Source organism: Dermacentor variabilis, chromosome 10 (assembly GCF_050947875.1).
Source record: "Dermacentor variabilis isolate Ectoservices chromosome 10, ASM5094787v1, whole genome shotgun sequence".
Classification (NCBI taxonomy): Eukaryota; Metazoa; Arthropoda; class Arachnida; order Ixodida; family Ixodidae; genus Dermacentor; species Dermacentor variabilis.
The window spans coordinates 13864362-13886368 of record NC_134577.1 but is presented as its reverse complement, the minus strand read 5'-3'; the positions used below and the strand labels follow the sequence as shown (position 1 = coordinate 13886368).

Here is a 22007-nt window from a genome sequence, read left to right as displayed (position 1 = left end):
CATATCACGCTTGTGGCGCGTAAACGAGGCTGGTGTACTGTAACCGGACTGTTACGTGAGGCCATTACCCGACTGTTAACCCCAGAATTTAATTCTTAAACTCGTTAGACATTAGATACTAAATGCGCTGGTGTTTGTGTATGCCTACAATTTAAAAATAAATATGAGCTGGATTTTAAAATCTTCATGTCGCCTTCGTCCACCATAGTGGGAAGAAAGAACTGCACCAGAGAGCCATTGAGTTTTGCCTCCTCAGAAGAGGCGAAGGTGTTTTGCAAGCAGAGCGATTCCTTTATTGAGGCGGCGTCGTTTGCGCTCAGTTGTCGCGCTCCGAATTACCTGCAAAGAAAAACAACGAGGTCTTAGTAATGAAGCACGTACCTAACTGCAGCAGAAGCTAACAATACAGCGCATTTTGCAGAATAGACGCGTGAAGGGATGGTAACTAAAGCAAGTGTGTTAGAGAGTTTTAGAGAGAGCTTTGAATTGGGGGACGCAAATGGTTCACTCAGTCCGTCTAGGTTCTGCTGGTGCTGAAGCGGCACTGTACATACGAGCCTCCTGCGTCTTGCACTCCAAGTTCGCACCCTCTGAGCTGTACCTTGTTTGCAAACAATAATCGTCATCTATCTTGCGTGCCATTCCATTCTTTAACGGTGCGGGCCTAGTATACTTCCAGGTTACGAATGGAATGCGCGTTATCAGCGTGATAAAGCATTCTTGACAGAAACGTAGCGAGGGCAGGTTTTACAAGAAGGCAAACGTGAGCAAGACAGATGACAATAGTTGTTTAGGGACAAGATATAATACCCAAAGGCAGATATTGCAATTTACAAATTCTAATGGGTGAGACTGCAAGGCATATCCAGTTGAAAAGAATTGTGTAGATTGCACCAGTTACGAGATAGCATCTGTGAAATGTGCGTTAAAAAACACCCTGTCGTTCCGCTTACTTTCTTTACAAAACGTCGTTTTATGCATTGAAGCACAAAAGTAACTAGAATACCGATGCATTTAGCCGCAAAGTTCGGGAACCCTTGGAATGACGATCATTTATTGGCATCGCCTTTGAAACGGGGCGGCTTCATATAGTGACCTAGCCTGTTTGAGGTGAACATTTGCTTAATAGATACTGATTGGCTAGTTGGTGAGCCATGATATTGAAGCAGTGCACTTAAAACTGACACTTTCACGCACGCATGAAAAAGTACATACACAGGCGCTACTTAAACAGGTATGGTATACCCACTTTTCATTCTAGCATTATTTTTAACTACCTTGTACCACTACCTATGTCTGTAATTGATCCGGTCGTATCCATCTCTTCTCTGCTTTAGGATCTGGATGTACTTAGTGGTCTCCGGATTTGTGCTGCTGCATACACATGCCTCATCTAGTTCCGAACATTTGCTCCGGTGTGTTTCTGTCCTTAGGCAACCAGCTCGAGCCTCAAATATCAAGGTACTGCCCTTTGTGTTATCGTTACAGTTTTTTCTTTCTAATTTCTTTCTTCCCGTTCTTGTAATTATCCATGTTTTTTTTTGTCTCTGCGATTTTACCTCGCCTGGAGTCAGTAAAAAACTACAGAAAGCAAGTATTAACGCTATATTTACGCCCGCGAACCGAAAGAAAACACCATGCGCTTACTTCAAAGGCAAAAAAAAAAAAAAAGATACTGACTAGGTTCTCTTGTGCACAGGTGATGTTCCGGCTGTTCTTTCAAGCAGGATGTTGAGCCGCCATCTTGTTCGGGCAGCTAAGTAGCCTGCAATTCTACGCTGTCTTTGCGAAGCTTTCTTCTTTGCCGGCTCCATCAGTATTGGAACGAGACTTATGATATCCGTGGTCCATATTGCTGTCTATTCAGTGCTATACGGCGACTATTGGTACACACCCAATGACTGCACCTATCTGAAGGCCATGAACGCAATAGAAGGATGTCTGTCTGCGCAGAACTGTCTTTTTTTGCGAGTCCACTGGGCATCGTTCTCCGCCACAACCCGCCGTGGTGGCGTAGTCGCTTTGGCGTTGGGCTGCTAAGCCTGAGAGCGCGGAATTAAATCCTGGCCACGGCTGCCGCATTTCGGTGAGTGCAAAATGCCAAAACGCCAGTGCACCGAGAATTAATGTGGAGTCCGCCACTACGGTGTGCCTCATAAGCATGTAGTGGTTTTTGGTGCATGAAGCCACAGAATTTATTTTTTTCTTTCACCACTACGGCGGGGGCGTGAACTCTCGTGAATAAAGGCCGATTCTAGTACGGCGGGAGCGGGCAGGCATTGTAGGAGCGCGCATGTACGAGGTTCTGGATGAACATTTCTAGAGTTTGCCACCATCTGTAGTGCTGCCCCGAAATTCTTGACATTTATACGCAATAAAGGCGCTGCATTGCGTGTAGCGGGAGCGCAGGCAAGCCTTACTCTTGATCAGAGCCGTCTCCGCCTAGCTATGGAAATTTGTCTCCTCTTGCGAACCGAGGTGGGCAGGAAGCTGTCAAGCAGCCGGGCCGATTTGCGGGAGAACCGGGCTAAAAAAGCAGGCACAGTCAAGAAGCGAACAAGGAGGGTCAGCGGACGGCAGAAGTAGTGTCTACCGTGCCTCCTCCTCCGCCCTCCGAGGCATTGACTTTTCTTCACCGAATATGCTGACGAGATGTATGGAAAGACAGCAGCCCCAAAAGCCGGGCACACCTTTCAATTTGTATTGTCTGTCCAATATGTGGCCTCTTTTTTTGCCCGGTTTTTCAATCGTAGCAAGCCGCTGCAGACCAGAGCGTGCCGCTACCAGATTTAAAGGTACCAGTGACGCCATGTATAGCAGGTGGTGCCAAGTAAAAGTCTGTGGAAATATTGGAGTCCATCAGTCGGGCCACGTGATATAATACTACAAAATTGTTATTGCGAGTGTCCTTTTGAAACAGCCCTTTAAAACAGATTAAGCGGTTACGTATTTTCAGCCTAACGCACTGCATTGCGGGGCCGTGGCAGCCCAAGGTCTTTGCTCCGTGGTACATTTAACAGGTGGCACCACTCGCGTTACCAAATATGTCGGCGGCCTCCGCATTGACGGTGCTCTGGTCTGTACAGCCGCTGTTTAAAGACCGTGGTGAAGAGAAGTGTGTCCTGCGACATCTTGCATCAGGCCTTCGTAGCTGTATCTGCCGAAGTGAGTACGGTGTCAAGTGAGATGTTCAGTATGCCTAATAAATGACGTACTAACCTCTCCCCCTCGCCACCTGCTGACGAAGAGGAAGTCTAATCATCAGCGACGCGCCATCTGCCTCAAACCACGGACTTCAAAGCAGCGAAGTAATGTGCTAACGAGGCCAAATCCTTTAGACATTTGACTCTACTGGCCAATCATTGCTTAATACGTGTCAGCGTGCGTACAGGCATGCCTTTACAGTGGGAGGGGGAGGAGGCTTAGTAGGACACAAACGACCCTTGATGACGTTAATTCTCAGTTCACCCTCACATAGTAAAAGAGCGTTTCATCCGATGTTTCAAGTTATTCATACTCATTCGTACAATCGAACAGGAGCACACGTCTTCTGTTGACCAGAGCGGTGCTGGCCTCTTCTACATATTCTAGAAAAGCGATGCACGCTTGGTGAATGGCGCGAGGAAAAGCTCTAGACCTTGCGGAGCAGGAAACTCGCGCTACTACCAAAATTCCGATTGCACAGTCGATAAATTTTATATGCGTTCCGCGGCTTGAAACACTGTTCACAAACCGGTCAATCATGTTGGCTCGCCGCCATGTTTTTGGTGTTCTTGGCCGGCTAAAGGTTTTCAGTCCGAGCTAACGTCGCGGTCGTGCGTTGCTGCAAGAACATTGCCCTGCATGGAACGAACTTCATGACATGTATTGCGCGTGTCCAATCACACCACGTGTACAAGGAAGCTTTCGGAAATTAGTTTCGAGGATAGTACGCATTTCTGAATTCGAGACTAGACTAAGCATTTGGTTCGTGCCATGAGGTTCCAACTGGTTTGGATCTCGAGTTCGATGAGCAACCGCCGTGCGAATGCTCAGCGCTAGCGCTCGCTCGTTCCAAAGTTATCTCGAATCTCACCTACAACAGAGAACTCCCTGGAGTTTGGAAGGTTAACGGCCACGCAGGCTCCGAGGGCGCTCCGATTGATGTTCATGTCGGTGACCCGCCGCCAGCCGTTCGTTTTGGAGTCGTAGCATTCCACGAACGGCACAGTCGTTGTTCCTGTGGATGAATGAATGAATGAATGAATGAATGAATGAATGAATGAATGAATGAATGAATGAATGAATGAATGAATGAATGAGCGAGCGAGCCAGCGAGCTAGAGGACGAAGAAGCTATTACCGTAAGTTTTGTACTAGCGCCGTAAGACTAGCTTCTGGTAATGATTGAAATTTGGTAATCACTTGTGTTTTGCGGTATATTATCAACAGCATGCAGTAAGCTAAATTTCATATTTTTTTGTGTGTCCTGGCTCTGATGCTAGAATGTTAGAATGTAATATGAAGTCATCATTCGAATGCTTCTGTCATAGGTATAATGAGAAACACGGAGTGTGAATGCCTTTGGTGACAATTTAGTGAAGCTCGGCTACAACCCGCCGTGGTTGCTCAGTGGCTATGGTGTTGGGCTGCTGAGCACGAGGTCGCGGGATCGAATCCCGGCCACGGCGGCCGCGTTTCGATGGGGGCGAAATGCGAAAACACCCGTGTGCTTAGATTTAGGCGCACGTTAAAGAACCCCAGGCAGTCGAAATTTGCGGAGTCCTCCACTACGGCGTGCCTCATAATCAGAAAGTGGTTTTGGCACGTAAAACCCCATAATCTAATCTAGCTCGGCTACATTATATACTCCTCTCCATAGCAGTGGTAAATCGTGGATAACCCGCCTTCGTCGCTTAGTGGGTTTGATGTTGCGCTGCTAAGCACGAGGTCGCGGGATCAAATCCCGGCCACGGTGGCCGAATTTCGAAGGGGGCGAAATGCAAAAATGCCCGTGTACTTAGGATTTAAGTGCGCGTTAAAGAACCTTAGGTAGCCAAATTAATCCGAAGACCCCCACTACGGCGTGCCTCATAATCACATCGTGGTTTTGTCACTTAAAATCCCTTAATTTGTTTTTTGTAGATCGCGGGTAGTTTTGGCTACTCTGCGAAATGTCGTGACTATTTTTTTTTGTGATATTCATCAGCGTTCAGTATCATGAGCACTTAGGTGCTTGGTCGTACTACCTAGAATGCATTGCATTGCAACGCAATGCGCGTTGATTCAGGTAGCCGTTGTATTGATGATGGAATAAAACTGTTCCAGCGAAGCACCTCGTCAAGCTGACGATTTGATTGGGCGTATGAAGAAGAGGTTATGTCTAACTGGTAGATAGTATTATTAGGTTAAAGCTGGCAGCGGTGGCTACTATGATCAAATTAGGTGCGACAGTGAAACGATATCATGCATGGTTAGCACCTTGTTCACATTAGAAAAAATAATCCCATCCGCCATTAGTCAAATATGTAGCGTCGAAAAGAGCACTAGCGAAATTGGAATGGAATGTATCGCCTAAAAATCGGAAGGAGTCACAGCAGCGGGCTCCACCTCACAATAACTCACAGTGTGGCAAAGCCAGCTCTACAGAGCGATATTTAGCGAGCAACGCACGCATGCGAGGACACCATTTTAGGAGCGTTGGAAAATCGTCTCTAAAAATAGCTCCTGTTATTCCAACGAACATCACAGGAAAGGTGCAGAGCAAGGCGTCAGCCACTGTAACAACACCGGCAACGCGAGGCCTCTGGTGTCTCAGCATAGGCAAGGTGCGCGCCAACTGACATGTTGATATGTTGAATCATTTTGTACATTAAGCGAACGATATCACATGCATCAACGTAAACGGCACATGTTCGTCACTGTTTCTATATAGAAACGTTTGGTGGTTTGTAATAGAATATATATCCACTGAGGTGGCTCAGCGGCTACAATGTATTGCTGCTAAGCGCGGGATCCCTGGTTTGATTGCCAGCTGCCACAGCTGCGTTCTGATGATGGCGGAACAAAAACGCTGTGCAAATATAATTTAGTCAACATTGTTCAACTCGCAAGTGTTCAAAGCTAATCCGATTTTCCCCCTTCGGCAATGTCCGTCATAGCCCGAGTGTAGGTTTGAGTTCCCATCAATAGTCGTATGTACGTAACATCGATTTTCTTTTACTGCACGCCGTGGTAGGCCGAGACACATCGTAGACCTAACAATAACCTTTCCTGGCTTCTCATGCAGCATGTTTCTTGTGGTCTGAGCTGTACATGGTTGATTATAAATTCATATTAACAATGACTGACCACAACGAAAGGGCAGGGTACAGCGTCACTCGCAACGAACTTTCCTGTCCTGTCGTTACTTGATACCCTTTGGCGTCCTTTTCCACCGTGACATGTATGAACCAACTAGCCCTTTCAACAAGTAGTGGTTGACAGCACTCTGACCGTTGAATCCGCCAATAGCGAAGAGCAGGTCGTCGAGCACGGCGACTGCAAAGTTGCTCCTCGGCGTGTGCATGTTGGGCAGCTCGAGCCAGCGGTCTCTCAGGAGGTCGTACTTCTCCCCTGCGAGGAATCGAGCATAGAACGTCTCGCTGTACAAACACGCTCCCGTATCGAGACAGTTTTGACTTTCACTAAAATGCTTTCTGATTTCCCTTAAATTTCGTGAAGGGAAGCTTCCAGTGAATAAAGACGAACAAAAATCCCGAGCCGCGTTTTCACGCCAGCGCAGTGAACGTGCATTGGCGGTGGCTCACACTTGCCCTTTGACTCACCGCGTATGAATCACCCACATTGCTTTATGACAAAATAGAGAAATAATATAAACAAGACTGAATCAGCGCCGTGATTGTTACTTGCTTATCAACCAAGCACGTTTTTCTCTCTACACATGCCGGCGATCGCATTGAAATCTAGAGCGCCTGGTCAAGCACACTGAAGTCAAAGTTCCGAAGTCCTGCTTATCGGCCACGTCTTCAACCCTTCATTGCGTTCAATGTTGAGTTTGCTGGCGCTAGACTAGTAATCCGTGAAACATTTCCGACTACGTGACAACCGCCCATCCTACTGCTTTTTCACCCAAAGGTTGTGAGGGAATTGCGAATCCAGATTCAGTGCAGATACTGATGTGGGTGCGTGGTGTACCCGTGGAAAGCCTGTTCGTTCCGTTGAAACCCCCGAGCACGTAGACAGTGTCCTGGTAGTTGATGACCCGGACTCCGCTACGAGGCACGGTCATGGCCCGGATGTAGGTCCACACGTTCACCTTGGGGTCGTAGAACTCGGCCGTGTTCAGCACTTGCTGCCCGGTAAACCCCCCTACTATGTACACCTGCGGGAGTGAAAGGAGGAAATGTGTGTATGGAAGCAGCACGAGAGTTTCCATAACGTCTCGAAAACCTAATTTAACCTACACGTTTTCACTAGTAAGCATTGCTTTACTCACTTTTACGTACAACACGTTGTTTAGAGAGAATCGAGCTACAGGGTGATGAAATTGCGGCATTTTCGAACTAGTACGTATTCCATTTGCACAATATGAGATGATTAGGGTCTTCTATCGTATTTATTTGCTCAAATCCTTGTCCCGGTGATGCTAAAAACTCCTTGTGTGATTCCAGAGGCCATCTGCTAATAGTTTGGCAATGTGACTTTTCACCTAAGGCATATCGGCTGGCCAGACGAACACTCTTCGAATATTTCGAGTGCATGGTTTTGGCATAAACAAGCAGTTTAGCGGCAGATACAGGTGGCACAAAACGGCTTTTGTTTATGAAAGCTATGCCCAACTCATGCACGCAGCAAGACTGTATACTTGATCACTTTGTGACGTAATCAAAAATGACGCTTTAGCAGGTCACACTGTGCATGCTGTAGGGCTGTAAGCGAAGGGCCGATAGGTTGAAACAACTCATTGAACTTGTCAACGCAGGTTTGACGTCGTCACTTGTTTAACGCAATCACGGTGCCTGGCCGCCAAGTCGTGAAGACGAGAACTGTACGTGTGCGCACTTACTGAAAATCGACCTCATTAAGTTTTTTGAGCACTGGATTACCGCATTGACGCCGAGTGAAATTGATACTCCTGAAAGCTATGTTGCTCCTTCAGTTGCAACGTTTGCTCGTTACTTCCGCGTAATCAAAGAAAAGTAAAGGAAGCACATTTTCTCCATAACTGGGCAATGAAGTCGCTGCTTTGTTCGTGACGCAGTGCCGTGATACACCCTAGCGTGTCTCGATTCACTCCCTCAACATCTGCGCGCAAACACAATGACGATTATTATTATTTTCTTAGCATGCCGTTCAAAACGAGGCGGCGGCAAATAGCCACCTGCCTGGTCGAGATAATCAGGTTTTGCCACATCTATTGCAGTCTATCATTTTGTACATCTCTCCTTGGTGTGTTCTATCTTCATTAAAACATGCATATTTATTATATTGTAGAATTATCTATGCCTATAATGACCCGGCCCTATGGTTATCTTCCCGACTTCTTTTTCTCCCCCAGTACTCTACGCGTCTCTTGCTTATCTCGGTCGCTGACTAGTGATTGCGTTCGCCCGCTTTGAACCCGAGCGTGACGTTGTCTAGCGCATCCTATCGATCAAATCCCTCGTCTGAAACTACGTTCCGATGTCACGTGACTCTCGAGCTTATCCCTTTGACATCACCCACTCTTTTACCCGCAGTTTTGCGCTGATGGCAAGCGACCACGTCACTAAGCCACTGCTCCAATATATCGCCGCAATCGAGCCGGAAGCACAACCGTCAACCTGGACGTTTATATGAACCCAACAGAAGCGGGTCGAGCAGTCTTGTCTGGCTGGAATCGGCCTGTCGAGTTTATGTAAACGCTATAGCCGATAGGGTTTAGCGAGCGTCGAGTCGGGCTCAGCCTGCACAGGGTAGGTTGACCCTGCCCGACCCATTGAAGTGCACACGCAAATGCGGGCGGGTAGGCTGTTCGCTGCCAGCAGCGAATAACCGGATGCGTTTCCTTATCTCTGGCAGGCTGTTGCAACAATATCGATCCGTCAGGTACGAGAAGAAATATTCTTGGGCTAGTTGGTTTTGCACAGCTGAAGAGGTAACTTAGCGCAATAAAAGACACAAACACAAGAAAGGGGAGGGAGACAAAGCGCTTCTCTTTGTCTCCCTTTCTTACGTCTGTGTCTTTTATTGCGCTAAGTTACTTGCTCAGCTTGCTTACTTACTTGCGAGTTCATGTAAGCGCTGTCGAGTCGAGTTGCCTGAGCGCGACTCGACCCGCTCCTGTCGAGTGCATGGAAACGTGGCCAGTCTTTCGCCGGCAAAAAAGAAAAAAAAGAAAAAGGAAAGCGGTGCACGTGTGCGCACCTTCGAGTCGACGACCGTGGCGCAGGCGTCCGAGCGCTGGTCGTTCATGTCGGCGATGAGCGACCACGTGTTGGCCGTCGGGTCGTACCGCTCGGCCGTGTTGGTGCGCCGATCGCCGTCGTAGCCGCCGAGCGCGTAGATTTTGCCGTCGAGCACCGCCACGCTGACGTAGCACCGGGCCACGTGCATGCACGCCCGCTCCGTCCAGCGGTGCAGGAGCTGCAGCGACGGGGGGCACAGAACCAGGTCCCTCTCTCTTTCTCTCTCACCCTTCTTCGCGGACACACGACGCCTGCAGGACAGGGACGCCAATGCGGCTCGGTTTCTCGCTTTCATTGTCTCTCACTTACGCACTCTAAGAAAAAAATATGGCACCCGTTTTTTTTTTTTCGAGTGCGCCTTTTGTCACGCGGCAATAATCGTCGTCGTAGTAATAAAGTGCACTTCCTTCCAAAGGTTTGTTGTACAGGTTGCTTTCCTTTCAGTACGAAGTCACGTCATCGTGTGGATTTTATTCTGGACACACGAGTTCAGTGTGGCTTGTTATGCTATTCTGCATCTTCACAGCTAATCAATCAATCAGTTGATTGATTGATTGATTGATTGATTGATTGATTGATTGATTGATTGATTGATTGATTGATTGATTGTATTCTTCAAGCGTAAGTGCTACTACTGACAGGAAAGCAGCCGGTATACAAGAGCATGAACGGAGGTGCGCGCTAGAACTCTGACGATCATTGTCGCGTGGCTAGAGCACACGTAAAAAAAAGTGCCTAATTTTTTTCTTTAGAGTGTTATGCCGAGTCGAGCGACGGAGTCGAACAACGTGTGTGCCGTGCAACATCGCGAGTCCGACAACGTGACACCAATGGCGAGCCGCAGTACAGCTTCTCAGAGACACGCTGTATCTCCGGGAAGACGCGTCATGGGAACGCTGTGTCACCATGACACGGGTTAAAGCATCCACGACTTCGTTTGAACAAACATATGAGGCGTAACACGTGCAACAAGGTCCCACGTGCACACGGGATCGTGTTCCACGCGTCGATGGAAGTTCGTGCCCCCTGTTTTGTGCCTACGTTACCTTCCACCACCAGATGATGTGGTGTTGCGCCTAACTCTCTGTCCGTCGCTGACTCAGCATAGAAGTGATGCCGCCGAATTAGCGTCCCTGCTCTGAGGTACCGATTCGATCGCAGATGTCCATCGGTATACCGATACGTTGCGCTCAGCGAGATGTTGCACGAGACAACTGTTGTAGTTAAAAACAACTTCGCACGTAGAAATGTGAAACAGCAAAGCAACTGAAAGGTCACGCAGGCGGCACATTGCGCAAGTCGTTCAAGCAACAAGATTATGATATTGACTCCAGCTCTAATGGTCACTTGTATAAGACGCACGGATCGACGTCATCGAGGTCTTCACAGCCAGCGCGGTGAAAAGCCACGCTTTAGCTCGACTCGCTTATTTCCATCAGTGCCTATGGAAGCTGGCATTACGAGCATACTCCCTATACTCAAAAACGCCACCATGCGGAAGGAGCTATGCAGTCACTAACGTCTAAAGTCGCACCCCTCGCTGAACGAGATATAAAGACATTGTGTTGGATACGACATGTCACCTAAGTCGTACCTCCGTGGAGTCTAAGCTGAGGTACTGAATCCTAGTGAATATTACCGTAGGTTTCATAATGGTAGCTTGCACCATGTTCTTTATTTTTTTTTAACAGCTTGGCTAAAGTTAGCTGTGACATACGGTTTAGTGTGAATCGTGATGGCCTGTACTGCCCGTGTACACGTACTGGGTTGAAACAACGGACGCAATTGAAGCACTGGGAGCCGTCAAAGCCGCCAATCATGTAGATGAGGCCGTCCAGCGCGACAAGTCCGTGGTAGGCCCGAGGCATGATGTCCCTGTCGTTGGGAAATATCAGCCACCGATTGGCGCGGCAGTCGTACGACTCGACGAGGTTCGTCGCGCTGCCATTGCTCCATCCACCGATCACGAACAGAACGTCCCTGTAAGGCATTTAGTTACTACAATGCCTGATAGAGAAGCGAAGAATGTGTCAACGTTTATACCGACATCATCCTAGTTGGTATTCATTCGCATTCTAAGGGCTAACGCGAAATAGAAAGAAGAAACAGCGCTGATATTTCCAGCTGTTTTGGAAGAGTACAAAACATATTTGCTTCCTGAATAGGCCGTGCGATTTTGTCCTGTATAAAGTGTTATTAGTTGGTAAATCCTACTGCTTTGAGAGCTTAGATGGATATCAGCACTTTTACTAATCAGGCGTGATCATACTCTAGATCATGAACGGGTTAATGTAATTACAAGATGTCACATTCACCAACTCTTGCACGCTGTTCGTGGGATTTGGGCGCGCAGAGAAAACAGCACTTCCGTTTTTCCCGACAGTCCGATGAGTTTCTTTTGAGTTCGAGTGTTATCAGCTCAATATAAAGACATCTCGCGCGATAACGGTTTACCTAAGTAGTCCCTGTGTTGGTACACAAAATATCTTCACATCATCGAGAGGCCTTAGTAATCACCCATCTAGCAGAATGACTCTGTTCGATGGAAATCAGCGGCGACGCCTTCTGAGGTCCAGAAGTAGTAATTAACTTCACTCGCGGTAGTCTTATCTCTGTGGAGAAGCGCTTGCCTTGGAATCCTGGGCCTTAGCATGGGATGCGTGAGGTTGATCATTCTTGGGCCTTCGTGAAGCTCAAGTTGCTCCAGAAGTCCATGGACTGGCTCAAGTACAGCGCGGCAGTCGACGTCATCAAGCATGGGATGCGGAAAGACTTCCTCTTGAAGAAATGATACCTTGCAGAGCCCGAATCTGTTACACAAAGTGAGTCAGTGAGTAGCGAAGTTAAGAAGCAATAGGTGATGTTTAAAACATGGTGTCTACGACGTGTTTCCGGCTCCACAATTGCTTCCGGCACATGCATTTAGTAAAATCCTAGTTTTCGATATCTGGTTTCTGTTACCCGGAGGCAGCCATCGCTGGGGCGTGGATTTGGACACCACCTACAGTGCATGCCTGTCACTATAGGCAAGTTCAGGGGACCTAATTAAGAAACTGTTTTGTATGCAAGAACCTTTTGTAAGAACGCACACAGGGAGTTCCCAGTAACGAAACACGTGGTACCAAAGGCGCCTGCCATTGAAAAGAAATGAAAATTAATTCGTAAATTCAAAAATGCAACGTTTGTTCCGACTTATCCCGCAAGAGTTGGGCCGTGAGCAAGATTTGTGGCGTAAAAAAGAAACTATACTACAAGTTTGCCTCCTTATTATTAAGACTGAGTAAGCTTTATACTACTCCTTCCCAATCCTCAATTTGGCGCTTGCAAGTGACAATCATGCACGTCTGCTTATTGTTCCGCCGCACATTTTGTTTAACTTTAAGCGCTGACTTCACGCAGCTTTTCGTTGTTAAATGCTATTTGGCAGTAGCTTTGCCGCCTTAGATAATACTATGCCCAGCATCAGAACTGGCCGCAGAATGCTCTTGCGAGCAATTCTATATATAGCGTAACGGCTTTTTGCGAATTCGGACCTGGATTCATTCACCAATTGAATTGGGACGCGATTGAAAGAGTATACGCGCGGAAAACGAAAACCCGTCAGTTACCTTATAGCGCTGAGAAGGCTTGGTAGGAAGCGATGCCTGTTTGAGGCATCAGCTGAAGTCCACTTTATAGCCGCCGAAAACGCTTTGCCTTCATCGGCAAGGTTGAGCTCGTCAGAGCTTAACAGAGCCTTGAGATCATCATAGGAGATGCGGTCAAAATCTTGGTTTATCTTTGCGACCTGTTGTGGGAAATGGTGTCCGGTTGTTATTCACGCGTTAAATTTGCAGATATTTCACTGAGTAACAAAGGAAGTAGGAATGAGAAAATAAATGTACACGTGGCCTCAGGACCTACACACGAATTCATAAAGATGGTAGCGCTTTATGAAACCAAGATCTCCAGTAGACGAGCTTGCTGTTTATTTTCTTGTTCTCGTAATTTCAAACGTACCTCTATGAAATTCCCAGAGATAAAATTTACGGCCATGTCGACGAGGCTGGGGTGCTTGTGTTCCCTGGCGAACTCCAATATGCGAACGCAATTGGCTACGCTGATGTCTTTGGAAAGGAACTCGTGGCATTTTTGAACAATTCTTTCAATCTGCAATGAAAAGAAAGGGGTGTAGTGAAAATAGAATCCTGGATCACGTTTGTGCAAGTACTTCGTCGTGAACATTAATGTCGCCTGTGTTCGAAAGAATATCTGAAATTATATGGTGTCGCAGCTTTTTATTCACCTTCATCTCACACTTTGAGATGTTTGTTAACGATGGCTTAAGGCCGCGACTGCACGGGTGACGCAAGGGGGTCTGTTTACAACTCAAGAAAGTAAACGGTAGCGCAGAAAAGGAATGCAGCGACGTAAGCTGGCTCTCTCAACGTGCAAAATAGCGTGTCGCGTGTTAGTGTGATTAGCACTCTTTGACTAGTTCACGCACTTTCTGGTGTCTTCTATCGAGCTATGTTTGTAGCCGTTTTTCTGCCGGCTTGGGTCACTGGGTAGTCCATGGTGTAATGGGCAGAACATCGGGCTGCTGTGCTGAGAAAACCGGGTTACAAAACAATCGGACTAACTTGGTTCACTGGTTATGTGCCGCTCATCAATGAAAAAAAGGTAAAGAAATTTCTCCGCTGCTTGGGTGGAATCGAATTTGCGTCATATACATTCAGACTTGCTGCACGCGCGGATTTCGCGGCGGCGCCGCTAGGTGACGCAGTATGTCCAGAGGGAAGCGTGTGAGAGGAGCCCGGCTACATACGCTCCTCGAACATGACGAGTTTCGGCGGTGGCAATTCGCGGTGTGGCGCTACGTTTCTTCAATACTAATCACATTAACGTCTAAATTCATCGTGAGGTGGGGTTCTACTGGAGCATTTTTTTACTGATAGTGCACTTATTTTTCGACCATTTACGTAATCACACTAATGGTTTCACGTGCAAGAACACAGAATGACCTCTGTCTTAATCACCGAAGTTCATTGGGAACAGCTTACGAAGAGAAACACCACGTGTACGCTCACACCAATAGTGGCGTCATGGAATAAGTCAGCAAGCAGCGCTGGGTATCGCAGTCTAACAAGGAGATTGGCGGTTCAGATACACAATCATCATGCTGCTTTTGTATATGGAAAGCTTCTACAAGTTCGCGCGCTTTTTTATTGCGCTATAGCAATTGTAGGGCCACTCCAGGAATTTTTTTGTCGTCGCCGTCGCCGTGATGTTCCGTACAAAGTCCAAGTGCTACAAGATCATGTCGCGCCCCGTGCGCTGTGTCTGCGAGGGAAAGTGTGCGAGGATGAGCGGAGAAAGATCGTCGCCTTATTGATGCGCGCTGTCTTCTCGCGCGCCCAGTGTTGAAAGTCAATGAATTGGGAAGCGAATGTTTACTGCAATTTAAACGGCTGATAAAATTACGAAACTAATTTCTTGTAGCTGTCCAACACTTTGTTATCGCTGTCAATGTTTCGTCTCTGCGACATTTTTTTTCTTTTTTTGCCTTGGTGCTTAATTGATGAAGATTTGGGTTCGACTGAAGAAATGCTTGCTAACAATGTGCATTACTACGTGCTCAGTGATGGGAGGCAGGTGTTTCCTTTAACTTATTGCTGTGCTGACGTAGACGCTCGTTTTTTACGCAGTTGCCAGTCTGCCCAATGAACGATTTTGTGCAAGAGAGTGGGACCTGGTAAACGACGCAAGAAACGGAAGGGTTTCGCTGCCTAACGACTTTAGTTCTTAGCGCTCGTTCTTGGACATTCACCTCGTGTTGCTGCCGTCTTCTGCGCTGATTTAAACTATGCACTCATTTGAACTAGCGTGTAAGCTTCTGTCTTACTGCAATGGGAGTTGATTAGTGTTGGACGATTTTTATCACCACTTAGGTTGGTTATACCAGACAATTCTGCGCCAGAAAATGAATAAAAGTACGCTAACGGTAACTTTGGCTAGGCTACCTAGGGACAGTTTCTAACACTCACAGCTATGCGCCAGATATGTGGCAATATAAATCAGCCAAATGTACCAGTAAGTTGTACAAAAACGTTGCGTAGAACTTCAGTGTGCCTTAGCTCAGAATACCGCGCTCTGCTCTGCCGTGGCGTGAGCTACACATCATCAAATTGTCGTTGTAGAAAGCAAGCTAAATTTCAGCGCCACGAACAGGCCATAGTGAAGAAAGCAAATAATGTCGAAAAGCGTTTCGACCCTTAAGTTCCGCAACCGGTTAACCGCACAAATTAGGTTATACAGTAGCTAGCGTACACGTTGCCTTCACTTTTAAATAAATACCAGAAAGAACACATCATTGCGAGCCTCACCCATAAACAAATATGACGGTACTTGGTAAATAGGAATAAGTAGATCTTACATAATGTTTCTGTTTTGCACATTGTTTGCTGTGTGTGTGTCATGCATTGAAATTTTGTATTCCTCTGGCGCTGTTTCACAATTTCATGCGCAATAATCGCATATTAGGCGAGTTGATGACACCGTGATTTTTTTTTCTCGCTCAGTGCAGTGTAACTTGATGTATCATACAGGATGTATTACGTCGTATGACCCTGGTAGATGTACTGAATGCCTGTTTTATGTTGCATGCCAGTAGTTGACGTGCCGCTTGCGTGTGAGGGCCTCCAGGTACACAGCTCCTCGCCCGGATTTCTACCTCTCAACAAACTTGTTGGGAAACTGAGCATTCCGCACTTCACCTGGAACCGCTGCGCCGCCAGGAGCATGCTGAGCACGTTGTCGCTGTTGAGCGACACCTTGTTGGTGTAGACGTACTCGAGCAGGGCGGCCATGACGTCACCGCGCACCCCGTCCACGGGGTACTTGCGCACCTCATCGCCGCCGCTCACCGCCGGCGCAGCGGACTGCCCCTGCTTCGTCGTCGCTATGGCGGCGCCTGTCTCTTCTCCAGGCGCGAGCGCTGCTGCCGCCGACACCCCTGGTGCGGCGGCGGCGTTGATCGTACCGGCCGGGCCCAGCTGGTTTCCCCCCGGTGACGGCTCCCGGAACAGCGGGCAGGCGGCGTACAGGAGCACCTGGTGCACCGGGAACCGGCTGCCATCGTCGCTGCAGACGACCTCGGCGTCGGTGAACACCCGTCGCCGCCGGAGGTCGTCCAGCACGCTGAGCATGCCCTGCGAGTACACGTCGGCCATCCCATGCAGGCTCTGCCACGCTGCCGCTAGGACGCCGTCATGGTCCGCTGGAACGCGTCCCCCCGGGAACCGACCCACCGAGGAAGCCTTCGCTGGGGCCACGGTTCCTCGCGCGCGCTGCTGCCGGTGGCCCCCTGGTGGTCGTAGCCGCCCCCTTCTTGGCGCCACGGCACTTCTTTTTTCTCCTCGTCCTTTGGCTGGTCGTGCCGTCCCGCGACCCGTACGCCTCATCTTCGTCGCTGCGGCGTCTCGCACGCGCTTCGAGCCTGGTGGCAGCTACGAGGGCCTTTGTTATACGCGCCGCCCCTCTTTTCCTGGATTGCAATCGTTCCTGTGACGGGAACGGATACATAAAACTCGTGGCTCAGTGGTAACGTCTCCGTCTCATACTCTGGAGACCCTGGTTCGATTCCCACCCAGCCCATGTTGCAAGTTGTTTTTTATTCATGAAGTGCCTGCTGGGATTTATCGCTCACGGCCAACGCCGACGACACCGGCTTTTCTGCGACACGAGCTCCTTAACGCTGTCGCGTTAATAACAGGGGGAAACGATCCTAGCATTGTTCGCACATGGGAGATAAGTGAGGACTCAACTGGAACTGTTGAGGCCTTTTTCTTCCGTTCCGGTGGTATAGGTACACAGCTCGCCCCATTGCTCCGCGGGCATGAAATTATCCCAAGCCCAACTCAGGATGAAGGCATATGGCGCATGGGGGAAGAGGTACAGGCATTTAGTCTCCTGCGACACACACACACCAATATGTAACTGGTCGCCCAGTCATTTTGCGTGCCTCCTATATTCAGTATCTGTCCTTGGGTATAGTGTGCCTCAAAGGGCCTCTCACCAGGCCCTTATGAACATCTTGATTATAAGCTGGAAGTTGGTATGCGCCACCTAGGAAACGCTTCACCGCGGAAAATTTTCAGATTGTTTCATTCTTAGAAGAGACAGGAGAAATAAATGTCGCGTCGCCATGCTGCTAGAAATCGAGCTTCATTGCCAACATATACACTCTCTCCCCCTCTGCCTCCACGATCGTCCGCAAGCAACATGCATTCATTGATTTGTGCCGCATACGGGGACCGCGCCCAGTTTACGTCATGAGTTCTTTCTTTCTTTCTTTCTTTCTTTCTTTCTTTTTAATGCGAATAGCTTTCTTTGGTTCTTTCGCCCGTTTCAGTGGTTGGTCGGTGGACGGACTCGGCAAAGAAAAAGTTCGTTCGTTTGTTCCTTCCTTCGCGCTATTAGCATGCATTGACGATTATCGTCAATGGCTTTCTGCGCATTTTTCTTACTTCTTTTTCCTTGATGTGCGGCGCACTCACACTGGCACTTTCATGCGTTCTGCATTGGATGATTTACCGTAGTCACGTACCATATATTCTGTGACGCTGCAGGCGCGTCACACACAAGCGCGTCACCGCGCTTGTGTTTGAAGTGCTCAAAGCTGGTGGGAGTTCCTTTAATACCAAGTCTCTCGACGGCATCGAGGCACTCCATAGCCATGGTCCGAGAACAGCGCCCTCCAACAGCGGTCGCGTGCCGACGCTGATTAAGAAACTGTCCAGATCACAGTGCCCGTCTCTCCGACGCATATATGCTGGGCAATCACATACTATGGGTTCCATCGTTTCAGGCGTCTCTGGCAGTGTTCGCAATCAGGGATATTCGACCGGCCGATGAAGCGTGCGTATCCAGACGAATCCTGCGTAGTAAAGATGCTTAACTCTATCCGCGTATACCTTGGGGGACATACGGTATTTCCCATCTGGATAGAATATATAGATGTAGGCGTCTGCGAATGTTGTCAGAATGAGTCGCGTAGATCATTCTAAGGTCCCACATGAGTGACGTGGTCAGCGAGTTTGTATCAGGTCGCGAGTATGTGCCAATCCGCACTTTATGAGAGGCAGCTGGAGAAATCCAGTCTTGCCTCACTGTCACTGTGTTCATTGCCAATCACTCCACAGTAACCTGACACCCACCGATGCGTGATGATGTGGCCACTTCTCTGGGCACTGTCGTGAAACTCTGCGATTTCTAGGACCATGCAGGATGCAATAGGGTCCTCCCTTCAAAAAGCACACGACTGCCTGCAACGCTGACTTGCATTACAGAACACCGTCTATTTCTGAGGCACCTGAGCGGTCATAAAACGGAAATCCTCCCATACTGCATCCAGTTCTGCCGCCGCAGATGCCGACCTGTGGTCCAATCGAAATTGCCTGGTAATGTGCCAAGTTGCGCGGAATCGCAAACGCAGCCATTGTGGCACATTGTGTGACCGAACCAATCACTATATAGTAGCAGAGACCCGCTGTATACGTGTAAATATATGGGCCACTGTGAGCTGTTTCCATCAATAAAATAAGCGAGAGACTTTTTTTCGTAATTCCAGGTATTTGAAGCTTCACTATATAGCGGTCTCGACATTGTCCAGGGACGTGTTTCGGTGATGTCAAGGGCGCGGAAGCTTGCGGCCTGTATGACAACCACAGACATGTAACTGCTTTTGATAAGTCGCTGCATGGGCTGATTCTTGGGAATGATTGTGATCGAGTGTAGGGTCAGCAGGCGAAGGTCGGCACAGGTACGCAGGACTTATATATAGGTCTTATATATAACCAGGCGCACTATATACATAGTGCGCCTGGTTCACAGCGCGGCATGAAATTGAATTAGCTGAATTTTTATGCTGGTTGCACTGGCGACTCGCGGAACGTGGGCGGATGACGACGTAAACCGACGTCGACGCTTTCGACGGTGCACGCATTTCGCCATCGTCGTGTTGTCAGGGTTCGTCACGCTTTTGCCGCTTGCGCTTTCGTTAGTTAGCGAATGGCTTATGCCGACTGCAGAAATTGCTGACGTCGGTAATGATGTTTGATGATGGCAGCACAAATTGTCGTCGACATGCTTTTGGTAGACGGCATGACAGTTTGACAATGACGCTTCCGGCGGCGCGACGGCGGTTGTCTAATTAACGACTCGCCTTTTTAAGGAGTAAGGTATCCACAGTTCGGCAATGCTTATTGCTCGAAAATAGCCTGCCAGAAAATATAGAAGTTAGTGCTGTCTGGCTGAGGTCACAGAAAACAGAAAGGAAGAAAATGGGTGGCTTTTCAAACGCGTATACAGTCGAGCAAAATTCCCAAGTATCCCATTTTGTCAAAGTAAGCCCCTACTCCAACTCGCAAGCGTCCTCTCTTATGGCCACTCTTAAAGCGTAAACATTGTAAAACTAAGATAGCGCAATACACTGGACAGATAGCAAGACCAAATAAAATTTTATTCTTGCCAACGGGACGCCAACTGGCCTGCGCTTCTGCACCACTGGAACGCAAATGCAGAAAAGTCAACACGGATTCGTAGAAATGCCGGAGTGGTGGTAACGGCGCGCCATCAAAACAAAGGGCCCTTTGTAAAGAATGGTGACTTTCGCAGATCACCTAGCTACCGGGAAATGTGAACAAGCTTAATGTTCAGCCACCACGAAGGTTTATATGTATTTCAAATGAATACACCCCTGAGAACTTGGCGATCAAAGCAATATTCTAGTCCTAAAACAGTTACTGCGCTCCTTTTCCGGAATGTTATCTCAAGGTCAACGCAACTAATTAAAATAAATTACTTGAAAGCATGTCAATTGATTGGAATAAAGATTTTAGTCCACGCCGAGTACCGTTGTTTATGTTTACAATTTGATTTAATTCTTATTTGTCCGGCCCTCGATACCGTAACTGGTCGCCAATCCGACCCTCTGGACAGAAAGTTGCAAGACTCCCGGTGTAGACGGAGAAGTGTGAAATGGCCCAAGCATGCCGACTCTTTGTTCGATTGGAACGGTTACACGGCATCTTTGTAAGTGTTCCTTCTACAGAAGTGCTTGTGTGTGTGTCCATTCGGTTGTTTCTCTTGAGGAATATGTGCACCGTTTTGGGTGTGCATCAGCGTGCAAGAATGGAACGTGTTCGTGGCTTTGCGTATTCAATGTTCTTTGGATATATATACGCTGTAGTTTCTGTCTGTCGCTTTTCCTTTTATTTTATTAGTTATTTGTTATTTTGCATTTTCTAATCGGCGAGGACCGCCTACGCTTGTCGTCAAGTGCTTTGAACTTCCGTTGCAAGTTGTCTTCCCTGGTGATTTAGCCAATGTTTCCATTGCTGTGACCTGGGTAGTGTTCATTTGCTGCGTCAACGCCTTTCGGTGTAGATTTGTGTACCAATACAGATCTTGAAAGCTGTATTTTTGCAGGCTGCGGCGCGCGCCGCAGGTACTAATTGGATTGGACTGGAGAAACTTTATTTATGCCTGCAGTTGGGCGCTCGCGCGCCCCGGCGAGTGCCTACGTCATCCTCGAAGTTGCCGTTGCTCGGCGCGGGTCTCCGCTCGCCGTTGCCGGCTCGCTGGGTCCGTGCCTTTCGAGCGCCTCGAGGACCTGCTGGACGGCCCAGAGCTGATCGTCTCGATACTAAACAAATCTACGCCCCGGCCAACGTAACGTTAGCACCAGCTACCATCCAGCGACAGCTCTCTCTGGAATGAAAGCTTATCTCGAAGACCATGGGCGGGGTATGCTTTAGAAAATATTGCGTCTAGCCGTGTTTGCGGCTTTCAAATGGCTTTTGGCGCATGTAGTTCGCAAAAACATAGCCTTCCAGATTTCTTTTTATCCGTAGAAAGCAGATGGTGGGAAGAAATTTAGACGTTGCCTATTTGGGAGCCAAAATATGCGTCATGGCTACCAGGTTCTCAATAACACGGCAACCACAGAGTAGAGACTCTGTACATAGATTTCGGGCTCCTGCAATCGCTACCGCGGCTCTTAGGTAACAAAAGTATGGCCTTCGAGACCCGCTTTTATTACTTTGAGAAAACCGTCGTTAGGGGCGCTGGGAGTGAAATCTGGACACCGCTCTGCATAAATTCAGTGAGGCGGTGCTCGTTGCCTTTCAACCATGCCTTTCAACTTATATAAAACCAAGAGCTTGGTGGCGCAACCCACTGCCTCGTTCCAAAGGGGACGCTCATAACATCCATCCACATATTTATCCTTCTAGATAGGTGGATGGATGTTATGAGCGTGGCTACATCATAGAGTTTCTCACTATAACACCTAGAGGGTAATCTGGCGCCACCGTCTATGGGAGTTTCTTAAGGGGGCACCGTGCCGCCATGGGAATGACGGTATATGTGTCTGCGAGGCTCGTGTTGGCTGGTGTTGTAAGAGGCTTCGTCTAAAACGTGGATATGGCTGTGCAAATAACGCGTTCTCAAAAGTTCTCAAAGTGAAATCTTCATAAAATGTTTCCATTCACGCATATTACATCTTTACTCACCCACAATGCATGACCAAGCGAAGAAA

At 48.2% G+C, this 22007-nt stretch overlaps 1 protein-coding gene across 5 annotated transcripts; it reads right to left on the bottom strand.

Moving 5' to 3' along the window:
* Nucleotides 1–243: 243 nt before the first annotated feature.
* LOC142559955 (uncharacterized) lies at nucleotides 244–16897 on the bottom strand. 5 transcript variants are annotated; one of them, XM_075671664.1, is made up of 11 exons: nucleotides 16183–16897; nucleotides 13427–13576; nucleotides 13036–13214; nucleotides 12058–12237; nucleotides 11191–11407; nucleotides 9387–9605; nucleotides 7176–7362; nucleotides 6474–6593; nucleotides 4076–4219; nucleotides 2421–2527; nucleotides 252–339 (listed from the first exon to the last, which is right to left on the bottom strand). In XM_075671664.1, exons 1-10 carry the CDS (start codon nucleotides 16867–16869, stop codon nucleotides 2427–2429), a joined length of 2184 nt encoding a protein of 727 aa, XP_075527779.1. In that variant the 5' UTR covers nucleotides 16870–16897; the 3' UTR covers nucleotides 252–339; nucleotides 2421–2426. The 5 variants fall into 5 exon arrangements, with proteins under 5 accessions (XP_075527783.1, XP_075527781.1, XP_075527779.1 ...); XM_075671667.1 differs by having other exon boundaries at nucleotides 4080–4219; XM_075671668.1 differs by lacking the exon at nucleotides 2421–2527 and having other exon boundaries at nucleotides 244–339.
* Between the last annotated feature and the right edge of the window lie 5110 nt (nucleotides 16898–22007).

What these genes read in the sequence shown, in the direction of transcription:
- LOC142559955 (XM_075671664.1), bottom strand. Translation starts at nt 16,869, where the DNA reads ATGAGGCGTACGGGTCGCGGGACGGCACGACCAGCCAAAGGACGAGGA. An exon ending in CCACGGTCGTCGACTCGAAG is followed by an intron (nt 7,363 to 9,386) that starts GTGCGCACACGT and finishes TCACTCCCGCAG; the next exon opens with GTGTACATAGTAGGGGGGTT. An exon ending in CAGGGAGTTCTCTGTTGTAG is followed by an intron (nt 2,528 to 4,075) that starts GTGAGATTCGAG and finishes CTGCTTTTTTAG; the next exon opens with CCCGGTTCTCCCGCAAATCG.